General features: G+C 46.9%; 1 protein-coding gene and 1 non-coding gene across 2 annotated transcripts in view; one reads left to right on the top strand and one right to left on the bottom strand.

Moving 5' to 3' along the window:
* Positions 1 to 12686, top strand: part of LOC135543304 (collagen alpha-1(VIII) chain-like) — a 37848-nt gene extending 25162 nt beyond the window's left edge. Inside the window, 3 exon segments of the mRNA XM_064970477.1 lie at positions 8196 to 8577; positions 9362 to 9385; positions 9388 to 12686. Of these exon segments, the coding sequence (XP_064826549.1) occupies positions 8199 to 8577; positions 9362 to 9385; positions 9388 to 11309 (2325 nt within the window). The 5' untranslated portion in view covers positions 8196 to 8198 and the 3' untranslated portion in view covers positions 11310 to 12686.
* On the bottom strand, positions 5245 to 5297 carry LOC135543629 (U7 small nuclear RNA). The gene has a single exon (XR_010456241.1). It is a non-coding gene; the product is annotated as a U7 small nuclear RNA (small nuclear RNA).
* Positions 12687 to 13923: the final 1237 nt, after the last annotated feature.

The following is a 13923-nucleotide window of genomic DNA, read 5'->3' as shown; positions in this document are numbered from 1 at the left end:
CAAGCAGTCTCATGGCCCGGGAAGCCCCCAACTCCAACACCACCAAAAACAGAGGGAAAGTACAGAGACCTGTGGCCAGAGTCACAAGCAGTCTCATGGCCCGGGAAGCCGGGGCATGTAAATGTGAAGCTATAATAATACTAGTGCAGACACAGGCAACTAGACATAGAAAATAACCCACAAAATACCCAAAGAAGATGGCTGCCTAAATATGGTTCCCAATTAGAGACAATGATAAACAGCTGCCTCTAATTGAGAACCAATCGAGGCAACCATAGACATACATAAACACCTAGATAGTAAACGACCCCATAAACCTACAAAACCCCTAGACAGTACAAACACATACATCACCCATGTCACACCCTGACCTCACCAAAACAATAAAGAAAACCAAAAATACTAAGGTCAGGCCGTGACTGTACCCCCCCCCCCCCAAAGATGTGGACTCCCGGCCGCACACCTAAACCTATATGAGAGGGTGTGGGTGGGCATGACTCCGAGGTGGCGGTTCTGGCTCAGGATGTGGACCCCTCTCCACTTCACCCTTACTTAATGTCTCTGGAGCGGGAACCGTCACCGCCGACCACGGACTAGAGGACGCCACTGGACTGATGGTCGAGTCTGGAGTGAGTGGCGGATCCGGACTGGAGGGAGACTCTGGCAGATCCGGACTGGTAGGTTCCGGACTGAGACCCGTCGTGGGAGGTTCCGGTCTGCGACCCGTCGTAGGAGGTTCCGGTCTGCGACCCGTCGTAGGAGGTTCCAGTCTGCGACCCGTCGTGGTAGGTTCCAGTCTGCGACCCGTCGTGGTAGGTTCCGGTCTGCGACCCGTCGTAGGAGGTTCCGGTCTGTGACCCGTCGTGGTAGGTTCCGGACTGCGACCCGTCGTGGTAGGTTCCGGTCTGCGACCCGTCGTAGGAGGTTCCAGTCTGCGACCCGTCGTAGGAGGTTCCAGTCTTCGACCCGTCGTAGGAGGTTCAGGTCTGCGACCCGTCGTAGGAGGTTCCTGTCTGCGACCCGTCGTGGTAGGTTCCGGTCTGCGACCCGTCGTAGGAGGTTCCGGACTGCGACCCGTCGTGGTAGGTTCCGGACTGCGACCCGTCGTGGTAGGTTCCGGACTGCGACCCGTCGTAGGAGGTTCCGGACTGCGACCCGTCGTGGTAGGTTCCGGACTGCGACCCGTCGTGGTAGGTTCCGGACTGCGACCCGTCGTGGTAGGTTCCGGACTGCGACCCGTCGTGGTAGGTTCCGGACTGCGACCCGTCGTGGTATGTTCCGGTCTGCGACCCGTCGTAGGAGGTTCCGGACTGCGACCCGTCGTGGTAGGTTCCGGACTGCGACCCGTCGTGGTAGGTTCCGGACTGCGACCCGTCGTGGTAGGTTCCGGACTGCAACCCGTCGTGGTAGGTTCCGGTCTGCGACCCGTCGTAGGAGGTTCCGGTCTGCGACCCGTCGTAGGAGGTTCCGGACTGCGGCCCGTCGGATGAGGTTCCGGTCTGCGGCCCGTCGTAGGAGGTTCCGGTCTGTAGACTGTTGCCGGACGCTCTGGACTGGGTACTGTCGCCGGACGCTCTGGACTGGGTACTGTCGCCGGACTCTCTGGACTGGGTACTGTCGCCGGACGCTCTGGACTGGGTACTGTCGCCGGACGCTCTGAACTGGGTACTGTCGCCGGACGCTCTGAACTGGGTACTGTCGCCGGACTCTCTGGACTGGGTACTGTCGCCGGACTCTCTGGACTGGGTACTGTCGCCGGACGCTCTGGACTGGGTACTGTCGCCGGACGCTCTGGACTGGGTACTGTTGCCGGACGCTCTGGACTGGGTACTGTCGCCGGACGCTCTGGACTGGCGAGGCGCACTGTAGGCCTGGTGGTACCGGGCTGGGGACATGCACCCCAGGGCGAGTGTGAGGAGCAGGAACAGGGAGTACTGGACCCTGGAGGCGCACTGGTGGCCTGGTGCGTGGTGCCGGCACTGGAGGTCTGGTGCGTGGAGTTGGCACTGGTGGTACTGGATAGACCGGACCGTGAAGACACACTGGAGTTCTCGAGCTTATGGCCTGCACAACCCGTCCTGGCTGGATGGTGACTCTAGCCCAGGACACATGAGGGGCGCAGGCACAGGACGCACTGGGCTGTGCAGACATACGGGAGACACAGTGCGCAACGCTGGCGCAAGATATGGCTGGATCCTCACCCTAGCCCGGCAGATGCGGGGAGCTGGGATGTAGCACACCGGGCTAAGCACTCTACTGGGAACACCATGCGCTCCACCGCATAACACGGTGCCTGACCAGTACAACCGCCTGCCATGGTAAGCACGAGGAGTTGGTTCCGGTCTCCTACCCGACTTAGCCAAACTCCTCGTGTGCCCACCCCCAAAAAAATGATTGGGGCTGCCTCTTGGGCTTCCGTGCTAGGCTTGTATCCATATACCGTCGCCGTTCCTCCTGTGCTCTCTCCACCTGCTTCCATGCCAGCTGCCTCTAATTGAGAACCAGTCTAGGCAACCATAGACATACATAAACACCTAGCTAGTAAACGACCCCATAAACCTACAAAACCCATAGACAGTACAAAAACACATACATCACCCATGTCACACCCTGACCTAACCAAAAAAATAAAGAAAACAAAAAATACTAAGGTCAGGGCGTGACACAGTCAGACAGACAGTCAGACAGACATATTCAATGTCTGAAGGGTGTTATGTAGAGTACAGATTATTCTCTGTACTAGTGCCTTTTCTCCTCACACCTGTAGCATGAAGTGTCACAGTTTTGCTTCCGTCCCTCTCCTTCCCCCAACCTGGGCTTGAATGGACCCTCTGCACACAGACAACAGTCACCCTCGAAGAATCGTTACCCATCACTCCACAAAAGCTGCAGTCCTTGCAGAGCAAGGGGAACAACTACTTCAAGGTCCCAGAGTGAGTGATATCACTGATTGAAATGCCCCACAGCGTGCCTGGCTAACTAGCCAGTCATTTCACACCGGTTATACAAGTGTAACTCATCTTTCCACAATAGAACAGCTTGGGAGGTTATTTCAGCAGGCAGAATAAACATCTTCTCTCCATAAGTCAATGCTTTGATCTCAGCGCTCAGCGCGGCTGAGACAACAGTAAAGAAGACCGTGAGGGAAGCTTACATACATTCACACCTTACGTTTATTCTTGCACCGATCACTTGGCAGCATTGTACAAATCTCCTGAGATGTGGTCCATGTTTAAAGGAGTAGTGCGGCCCAGCGGAGTGCGGTGTTGTGTCCACACACACACGCAGAAACACACACACATACAGTCACGTCCTAGGTTCCTGTCTCTAATCATCTCCCATTTAGCAGCATGTGCTGTCTGTGTAACAACTCACTCTGAGGGGAAACGTGACTCTCTCTCATCCTTACTCAGCGACGGGCCAGAGGAGAGAGGAAGGAGGGGATTGAGGGAAGGAGGGAAGATGGGAAAGGAAAATAAAGGAAAAGAGGAATGTACACACATCCAGGGTGTGGAGGGCGTTTGGGTTTGGCCTTCTATGGAAGCGTGTGTGTGTGTGTGTGCTAATTGGCCGCAAATTGTTTTTTAAAACAAATTCTCAATCGTCCACAATCACAAATTGCCATAACACAAGGTACAAATGCTATTTTCTCATGATGTCTTCACTGCGTCTGTCAAGTGTTGTACTGATCTCTGCCCTCTAGTGGTGAAATTAGGGTGTTAGTTAAAGGGTGAGGAAGGTATCAGGGGTATCTTCTCCGCTACTGTAGATGTGTGGAGAGTGAAATGATTGGGCTTCGCGCCCTCTTGTGGTCAAAGAGATTACATCAAATCCAATTTGATTTGTCACATTCATCGTAAACAACAGGTGCACACAAGCAGTGAAATGCTTACTTACGGGTCCTTTAAAAACAATGCAGAGTTAAAGATAAAGACAACAATTTCAATAAAACATTGAAATAGTGACACAAGGAATAAATACACACAACCAAACATATTAGACACACACACACGCACGCACACACACAGTTAAACTTTCCATCATCATTTTGTAGAAAGAGCAGAAAGAGAGAGAAGGACATGTCAGACAACTTGTGTTTATGAGATCGTGCTGCAACCCAGAACCAGAGTGTTTTAGTTTTGGTTATTCTGACAGAAAAGACAAGTGAAAGACACAGTGCAGATCAAAACAAGTTAAGAGGTGAGCAGGTGAATGACCACAGAGGTTACATATACAACACCTAACTGGACCCTGAATCTCACATGATCACAAAAATACACCTTGTCATGTGATCACACGTTGTTGAATTTGATGTGAAATCCTGTTTTTTTTCTGTGAGGGTAATCCACACCGTTTTGTATTTTTGCTGTGCAGATCAGTGTTTCTCTTTACACAGCACAGTGTAATTACAGCGGATAGGAGGTCGTTCATGGAATGAAGGGAATGGGCGTGGCTCCACTCATGTTGTTGCTCTGAGAATGAACAGAGTGAATATTACAGGCCATTCTTCCTCACAGTCTCTGGTCTGCTCTACACTGACATGTGGCACAGCCTCTTAATGCTTCCTCCATGGACTTATTGTAATTGTATTATTTTAATATTGGTGGTTGGAATAGTAGAGACATTGTTCCCATGACTTCTCATGTGTTATTCATCAACCTAATGACTGCTATTCTGGCGAGGAGAATCCATCCAGTGCTGCTTTCCAAAACCAATTCCAAACTCTAACAAAATGGCTGATGTTGCTATTAAAACACTAAAACAAAATTAGCAGAGGGAAATAGAATAATTTAATAAATAGTCACCGGCCTACAGCACACGTCCCCCCACAATGCAACAGGTTATGGATGTGGTGAGTTACTGTACACTATAGGCCTACAAATGTTATCCATTAATACAGTCTGGCAGCCTTCGCAGTCTATAGAGTGATAACATCAACCATATTCATGTGTCTACAGATCCACTACACACAAAGAATTTGCAGCTGAAATTGGAATGTCTGCTGGCTGAGCCAATGTTAGCTGACACAACACTGACATTACATTAACAGTAAGCGGGTGGACTGTGTAACACTGTCGGCAGCCCTCTGATTTGTGTGGCTCCAACAGCCTACCCACATGAAAAACCACTATAGTGTATACCATGGTAGGAATACTGTTGTATTCACTGTAGTGTTTCTGTGGACTGAAGTATACTGCAGCATTGACTATAGTGTTTTAGTTGCATTATCTTTGACATAGAAGTGGGGGTTTTCGCTTTGAGGAAACCAACTGGAGAAATTCTAAAAGAGCACATTTTCCATAACATTTTGGTAGAAAGGTTGGACTGGGGTCTGAACAGGTAGTTCAGAGCTTCTGCTGTTTTCAATAGCCATACGGAACACAATATAATTATGGTCTATACTTGGCATGTAGGTTTCTCACTTATGGCTGGCACAAATTGGGATATGGGGGTGGGGAATGGGCAGGGTATATGCAAATTAAATACTGTGGTATCTACTATAGTTTTTAAAGTGTTTTTGCTGACATTTATATATTATTTACTGTAGTATTTTTTTGCGGATAACACTAGTATTTACTATAGTATACTACAAAATTCTATACTAAGTACTACACATGATCGAAGGATACTACACTGTGTAGTATAGTATAGCATATTACAGCTTTATACAGAATTCTATAATAAGTAGTGTAGTATTCTATAGTAAACTGTAGTATTCTTTTATGTGGGTAACGCCCTTCAGTCTAATGACATGTAATGTGCTCATTTCCAAGACATCATGGTAAAAACGCGAAGGTCTGGATGTATACTATGGTGCTTTCATAGCTTGGTAGTTGGCAGTGTTAACGAACAGTGTGGAGTGATTTGGTGTTTTTCTTATTTCGCACTGGTTCATGGGATACATCAATTCCATCAACAAGTTGTTCCTGGTATGCTCCTACAGTGGTTGTGAATGAGAAATTATGCTTAATTCTACCAGTAAACATTCAAAAGATGTTTGATCAACAGGACCGGTGACATTATTGAAATTTGGAAAACCCTGAAAATCAAAGTGTTCCGTAGCTTTGACTCGGTCCAAAGTGCCGACCTCCTGTTTCTAAGCAGTCTGTCACAACCAAGACTTTATCAAGTCAGCATTGAAGCTTTTTTAGGGCATTTAATTTTGGCTGAGCATTAAACCAAATGTTATCCTGTTCCCTTGTTTCCTGCTTGTTTTCTGAGAAATAATACATCTGGCATGTGGGCTATAAATGGACTCACTGCTGTTCTCTGCTGTTCACAGCCTGGCCAGACTGATTCTTATGAAAGCATGGAGAATCACAACCTTGACTTGGACAGAGTGAGGTCATTTTATCCAGTGTTGAGCGCATGCAAATGGTTACTGCGTAGACATACTGGGCATTAAACGGTTAGTGAAAGCAGAGATGTTTTTGCAAGTCAAACCATAAATGACTTGATTCAGGTGGTATGGTAGTCTGTGGTCCATTCTGATGAGAACCACACATGCCAATTGTCCATTTAGTCATTGCTTTTCCTTTGGTCTGAGGAGGTCCCTTAAATGCCATGTCAGTGTTGTACTGCATGTACTTAGCATATACTGACAACCCACTGTGCACAGACGTCAGTTCAACAGTCTCGTTTTGATTTCCATTTGGTTGAGTTGTCAATTAATGTGAATTCAATGTGAAATCCACAAACAATGTCACCATGCCATTGGATTTAGGTACAAATTTGGTTGAAAAAATTAAATCCCTTTTACACTGATGAGCAAATCCAATCAGTTTTCCACGTTGCTTCAACGTCATCACATGATTTATTTTGTTGAAATGATGTGAAACAACGTTGATTCAACCAGTTCTTGCCCAGTGGGAATAGATGTGCTGTGAAGACTTCGTCATGTTTAGACTCTGCCATGTTGCATCTAACTCCTCACCTTTCACATTGGTTTGTCTAGGTGTCTGGAATAAGACTAATCATAATGTATGACCAGCACAGGAGGTTGGTGGAGAACGGGCTCATGGTAATGCCTGGAGCCGAATCAGTGGAATGGTACTGTATCAAATACATCAAACACGCGGTTTCCATCTGTTTGATGCCATTCCATTGGCTCCGTTCCAACCATTATTAGGAGTCGCCCTCCCCTCAGCAGCCTCCACTGATCAACAGTAATCTTACAGCTAGCTCAGTGTCCCTCCAAATGTACTCTAACACCTTGTTTTAACCAAATGTTCTCTTTAAAACCCAAACAAGCATACTGCAGTGTTAAAACTCTTCTTTTGGAATTTCTTTCATTGGTCTGTTGTTGGGGCGGAAGCGTAGCCAAGTGGTTAGAGAGTTGGACTAGTAACCGGAAGGTTGCAAGTTCAAACCCCCGAGCTGACAAGGTACAAATCTGTCGTTCTGCCCCTGAACAGTGGCAGAAGGCTGTTCCTAGGCCATCATTGAAAATAAGAATTTGTTCTTAACTGACTTGCCTAGTTATACATATTATCTCAAAATATTTTGCGTGTCAATATCAAGATATATAACTTTAAAAATACAGAAATACAGTCATATGATGAATCACCTCTTCCCTCGTTACACTGAGGTAGGCCCACTGGATCAGTAACAACTGTACTGTGTGAAGCTTCAAAGTAATGCATTGGATTATTTTCAGTTAGAAGTTTTGCACATTGGCTTCTCAATGATGCAAAACACATCTCTTCATTAGAGCAGGAACTGACATCCACAACAACAAGCTCGCTCTCTTTTCCTACCCGCCCAGTAACTCAAAATCCCACCTCTGAATAAGAGTGTTGTGGTTCCAGAGCCAAAAATGTCTGCCCTTGAGGAGTGGCCTGGCTGTCCACGCTGGCAGTATCAAACTCAAATCCATGTGATTTAACTTGGCAGAACTATTTATTATCTGTTCCACAACAAGATGGCTTTTAAAATGTTTCAGAGTACAGTATGATCAGAACATTTGGGAGTCCCTCGCTGTGTAGAGTCATATGGTTATAGTGCGCATCCTGAGGCCTCGCTACAAAATGTTAAATAGCACACTTATCTTAGCTCTCGGGATTCCGTGAAACTTCGGCGAGGGGTTATTGTACTGCCATACATTTTCTCTAATGTATCTGTCAGAATACCTCTGTTTAACCCATTATATGGTCTTGAAAATCTCATTCTGCTGACCTGCCCTCTCTCTCTCCTAGGACATGGCCAAGCCCCTCCCTTCTACTCATCTATTGGTGGTGGCACTCCAGCTGTGTCTAGTACTATGCCACCATGCCCGTGGGGCGGCATATTACGGGCATAAGCAGCCGCAGCAGCCGCAGCACCCACAGCAGCACCTTCCCCAGCAGCACCAGCCCATGCAACAGATACCTCACATGCCCCTAGGGAATGGGTATGGGAACGGGAACGGGAATGGGGACGGGCTGCCCAAGCAACAGTACGGGAAGGAAATGCCACAACATATGCCATACAGCAAAGAGATGCCATATGTGCTGCCACAGTATGGGCAAGAACTTCCACAGATGCTTCCACAGATGCACGAACAACCCCAGATGCCACCCAATAAGGGCAAGGGAAAAGGTGAGATTTTAATAGATTGTCTACATCACAGAAATGTACACGCTAAGAAAAAAATGGTTCTGTGGTTGTCCCCATAGGAGAACCCTTTTTGGTTCTACATGGAACCAAAAGGGTTCTACTTGGAACTAAAAAGGATTCTTCGAAGGGTTCTCCTGTGGGGACAGCTAGAGAACTGTTACGGCATATTGCAGATACTGTACACACTGAGAAAAAAGGTGTGATCTAGAACCTAAAAGGGTTCTTTGGCTGTCCCTATAGGAGAACCCTTTGAAGAACCTTTTTGGTTCCAGGTATGAACCTTTTTGGGTTCCATGTAGGACCTTTTCCACAGAGGGCTCTACATGGAACCCAAATGAGTCCTACATGGAACCAAAAAGTGTTTTCCCTGGAACAAAAAAGGGTTCTCCTATGGGAACAGCCAAAGAACCCTTTTTTCTAAGAGTGTAAGACATTTCACATAAATGTGTATTTTGACTGTTTCAACAATCAAGCAAGGAATCAGAGAAGGCGGAAAGAAAGTATGTTTGATAGATAACTAGGAAATGTAACATGCTTTTAACATCCACTATCAGCACCCTGTGTCCAAGAGGGACATTAAAGTAAGCTTTTAGCATTAATTTTCAAAGATAATAATTTGGCCCATCATCTACGGTTGAAGGTACATTGGGCTTACCCAAATGTCCATGCATATTAATTGGTCATGTTCCTATGTGCTCAATGAGATACTCAAGTCACTAACTTAAGTCAGTAATTCATGATAAATGCTAATTGATGTCATCCACAGGTCAGTCATATCCCAGTAATGGGAAAGGCCTTGGAGTCCCACACCTGATGATAGGGGACTACAGGGTCCTGGTCCCGAGGGGCCACCAGGAGCCCAAGGGCCTCCAGGACCACAGGGCCCTCCAGGGATGCTAGGTCAAGGGTTGCCCGGCCCCCATGGAAAACCAGGCCCTCCTGGTCCCCAAGGGTATCCTGGGATAGGAAAACCCGGAATGCCGGGAATGCCCGGTAAACCTGGTGGAGGCGGCCAGCCTGGTCCGAAGGGCGACCTTGGTCCTGGTGGTGATGTAGGACCAATGGGGATGCCTGGGGGGCCAGGTCTTCCAGGGCCACCAGGCCTGCCAGGCATCGGGAAGCCAGGGGGTCAGGGACTGCCTGGGCAGCCTGGGCCTCGAGGGGAGCCTGGACACAAGGGCATACCTGGACTGCCTGGTCTTCCTGGGCCCAAGGGAGACAAAGGGATTGGCTTGCCAGGATTGCCAGGTTTGAAAGGACCTGGTGGACCTCCTGGGCCTCCTGGTCAAGGGGGTTTGCCAGGGGTTGGAAAACCAGGTCTGAATGGACTACCAGGATTGCCCGGGGGGGCAGGAAAACCAGGCCCACCTGGAGAAGGAGGACTTGCTGGTCCACCAGGTGAAGGGGGAGAACCAGGACCACCTGGGCTACCAGGTATTGGCAAGCCCGGGCATGATGGTTTGCCAGGACAACCAGGGTTCCCAGGCGGTAAAGGGGAATCAGGCCCACCAGGTTTGCCAGGGGGCTCAGGCCTACCTGGTTACGGAAAGCCAGGATATCCTGGACCAAAAGGAGACAAAGGACATGGAGGTTTTTCTGGAGCTCCAGGCCCAAAAGGTGACAAAGGTCATGGAGGTCTCCCAGGGCAGGAAGGCCTTCCTGGACCCACCGGGCCACCGGGCCTGCCCGGTACCATTGGGCCACCTGGGGGTCTTGGTTTCCCAGGTCCGAAGGGAGAAGGTGGCAATGGAGGGCCAAAGGGGCTGCCAGGTCCTAAAGGTGAACCAGGGCCTCCAGGGCTTCCTGGACAGGGTGGGTATCCTGGAGAGGGTGGTCAACCAGGACCGAGAGGTATACCAGGGCCACTGGGTCCGAAAGGGGATAACGGCCACAAAGGGTTACCTGGCCTCCCTGGAGCTCCTGGAATGCCCGGTTCAAGGGGAGAAGGTGGAATGCCCGGAGAAAAAGGTCACCAGGGACCCAAGGGAATCCCTGGAAATTTTGGTCCAGGTGGGCCACATGGTCCTCCCGGTCTTCCCGGGCCAAAAGGCGAGCTTGGTCCACCAGGGAAACCTGGCTACCCCGGCGAAGGTAAACCTGGTGTTCCAGGCGCTTTAGGGCCCCAAGGGAAACCTGGCAACGGTGGACCCCCTGGTCAGCCTGGACAACCAGGACAACCTGGTCCCCCTGGCCCACCCGGACCCCCCACCCAACCACCTGGTGTTGGTGAAATCCTCCCTGAGCTGGGTCCTGGTCTGGACGGTCTTAAACAAGGCGGTTACAAGAAACCAAAGAATGGAGGGGACAGGAACGGCCTGGAGATGCCAGCATTCACGGCTCAGCTCACCAATCCTTTCCCCCCTGTAGGCTCCCCTGTGGTCTTCGACAAGCTCCTGTACAATGGTCATCAGGACTACAATCCCCAAACCGGCGTCTTCAGCTGTACCATACCGGGAATCTATTACTTTGCTTACCACGTCCACTGCAAAGGAGCGAATGTGTGGGTGGCGCTGGTCAAGAACAATGAGCCTGTGATGTACACATATGATGAGTACAAAAAGGGCAGCCTGGACCAGGCGTCAGGGAGCGCTGTGCTCCCCTTACAGCAAGGAGACACTGTGCATGTACAGCTTCCATCTGACCAGGCAGCAGGACTTTATGCCGGTCAGTATGTCCACTCTTCATTCTCCGGATATTTATTGTACCCAATGTAAAGATCAACAACAACAAAAAGGGCATCCACACCACATCTCACTACATAGCTGTTTTATTAGTGTTTTATTCATTTTAAACTGTTGACCTCAATAGTGACACATGACAACGGTGAAAACTCAGCTCAGAAGTATCCAATGAATGTGTGAGTGCTACAGCTATAGTATGTTTCTGCCTTTGTATTGCAGTATTAGATGGGTGGAAAAAACATAAATCAATCTCTGCAATACATTTAATTTACCCCAGAAATTAATTTGCCAAAACCCTCAGATAAATTATTTGAGATGTCTGTATGTAGATATTCAGATAATTTTGCAAATTACAATTTCTTTTGGTTAATAGGGGGTAAAAATGTTGCAAATGATTGAGAATACTGACTATCCCAGTTGTATATTACATTGGAAACAGTGTGTTATTTTTTAAATTAAAGATAACTATTTTCAGGATGGAATTATTACATTTGCCCAACATGTTCTTCTCCTTATGTGAATACATAGCATTTGTTTGTATTTTATATTTCCATATCAGATTTATGTTATGTGCACTCAGTATATCCGTTCTTTGCATTCCATCAGTCACAGCCATATGACGCCACTAAAGGGCTAGCCGTCTACCGCAGCTTTCATAAGCAAGCATCAACGCATCCGCTTTATCTGTCATGCATACCTAATGTTAGTACACAATTATTCTTCAGATGTCATTCCATGTGTGGAATTTTCAGAAGACATTCTAATGTCTTTATTTCATGCCAGATTATACTTTTGGCATATAAGTTACATTACATTCAAAGTATGTTTTACCATACATTGTTCCCCTTTAACAACATGATTTTTCCTATCCCATAGTTCCTCCACGACAGATTGATTTCTTTTTTTATCATCAACTTATTCACGTTGTTCCAGATTATGCAGAAGTGTCTACCAGTTTTATTTATTGATATCATATTTGGAAATGAGATGGTTTGAGATGGTGAAATGAGATGGTTTCATGGTTTGGAACCTAAAATAAAATAAAATTGATATGCAACATAGTGAAGACATTTGGTTGTAAGCTGCCCATTTCATCTGTTGTGCATTAATACATAAATGAGTTATGGGAGTTTGAAGGGGTGTATAGTCAAAATGTCCAATATCCACATTAAGTTAAAAAGTCAACCACACTTCTCTAAGGTATGTGGCAGTATTCCTCTCTGTCATTTATTTGTTTAACTACTGATTTTGTCTGAAATTGTAAATGTGTATACCTGTTGAGACTGCCTTGAAGGAAAAAATAAATGTTACCTGACAATGGTGCTAAACATATAACCAAATGAAGAACTTAGTATAATGTTTTTGGCACTATTGTTGTTTTTCTAAATAAAGATGACGTGATTAAAACAATGTGTTCTCTTCTTCGATTGCTACTTGTTACATTGGGCCTGCACACAAGCTGTGTTCACATTGGGCCGGCACACAAGCTGTGTTCACATTGGGCCTGCACACAAGCTGTATTCACATTGGGCCTGCACACAAGCTGTGTTCACATTGGGCCTGCACACAAGCTGTGTTCACATTGGGCCTGCACACAAGCTGTGTTCACATTGGGCCTGCACACAAGCTGTGTTCACATTGGGCCTGCACACAAGCTGTGTTCACATTGGGCCTGCACACAAGCTGTGTTCACATTGGGCCTGCACACAAGCTGTGTTCACATTGGCATTTTGAAGTGACTCAAATCCAATTTTTTTGTATATACGATTTTAATCTGTTATTTTTCCTGCCATCTGAACCGCCAAAAAGCACATGGGAATCAGATATTTCAAGCCACATTTCAAATCATCTTCGTAGGTGGTATGAAATCAGATACAAATCTGAGTCCTGGCCATGCGACTTGAGTCTGAACTGTCTAATCGGACTTATTTTTAAACTTATTTGGCATATCTTGTTGCTTGCTGGCCACTGACAGTTTGACAAGGACATGCGGTAGCCAACTTGCTTGTTAATTGTTTACAAGCAAATTAGTGAATGTGCTACCTAGCGAGCTAGTTGACTGCTATGGCTATCCAAAAAGGACTTGTTTTTAAAGTTGAATCATCTTATCCTTTGAGTTCTTACACTATGATTTTTAACATTTAAAGCAACTAGTAAACGTCCATGGCAGGCATTGTTGTCACCTTAGCCTGTAACATAACTTTTGAGAGATAGGAACCAGGAGCACCACCACCAATCAGCCTACACCACAGCGCACACACCTGTCGTTACTATGACAACTGCCATAGCCATGTCAGCAAATAACTGCTGTCTGAACACACACATATCCCATTTGGTTACTTGTAACTTGCTGGTTGTACAGCAAGTATTCCAAAACGGATTTCAAATACAAAACTGATTTGAGCATTAAGGCATGCAGTGGTAACGAGGGTCCAACACATGCTATTGTTGGTTACTCACTGTTTTCAAGAAGATCATCATCATCATCATCATTTTTGTCAATACCTGTACAACACTGCATACACTCACAAAATTCAATATAATGCATTTGTTGCTGAATGTTTACATAAAGAATCATTTATATTTGACAGACCACAAGTTATGCATCTTTCATATAGCTACAAACCGATGAATATCATACGATACA

The sequence above is a fragment of the Oncorhynchus masou genome, chromosome 7 (genome assembly GCF_036934945.1).
Source record: "Oncorhynchus masou masou isolate Uvic2021 chromosome 7, UVic_Omas_1.1, whole genome shotgun sequence".
NCBI classification, from domain to species: domain Eukaryota; kingdom Metazoa; phylum Chordata; class Actinopteri; order Salmoniformes; family Salmonidae; genus Oncorhynchus; species Oncorhynchus masou.
The sequence above is the reverse complement of the archived record's forward strand: the minus strand, read 5'-3'. Positions and strand labels throughout refer to the sequence as shown.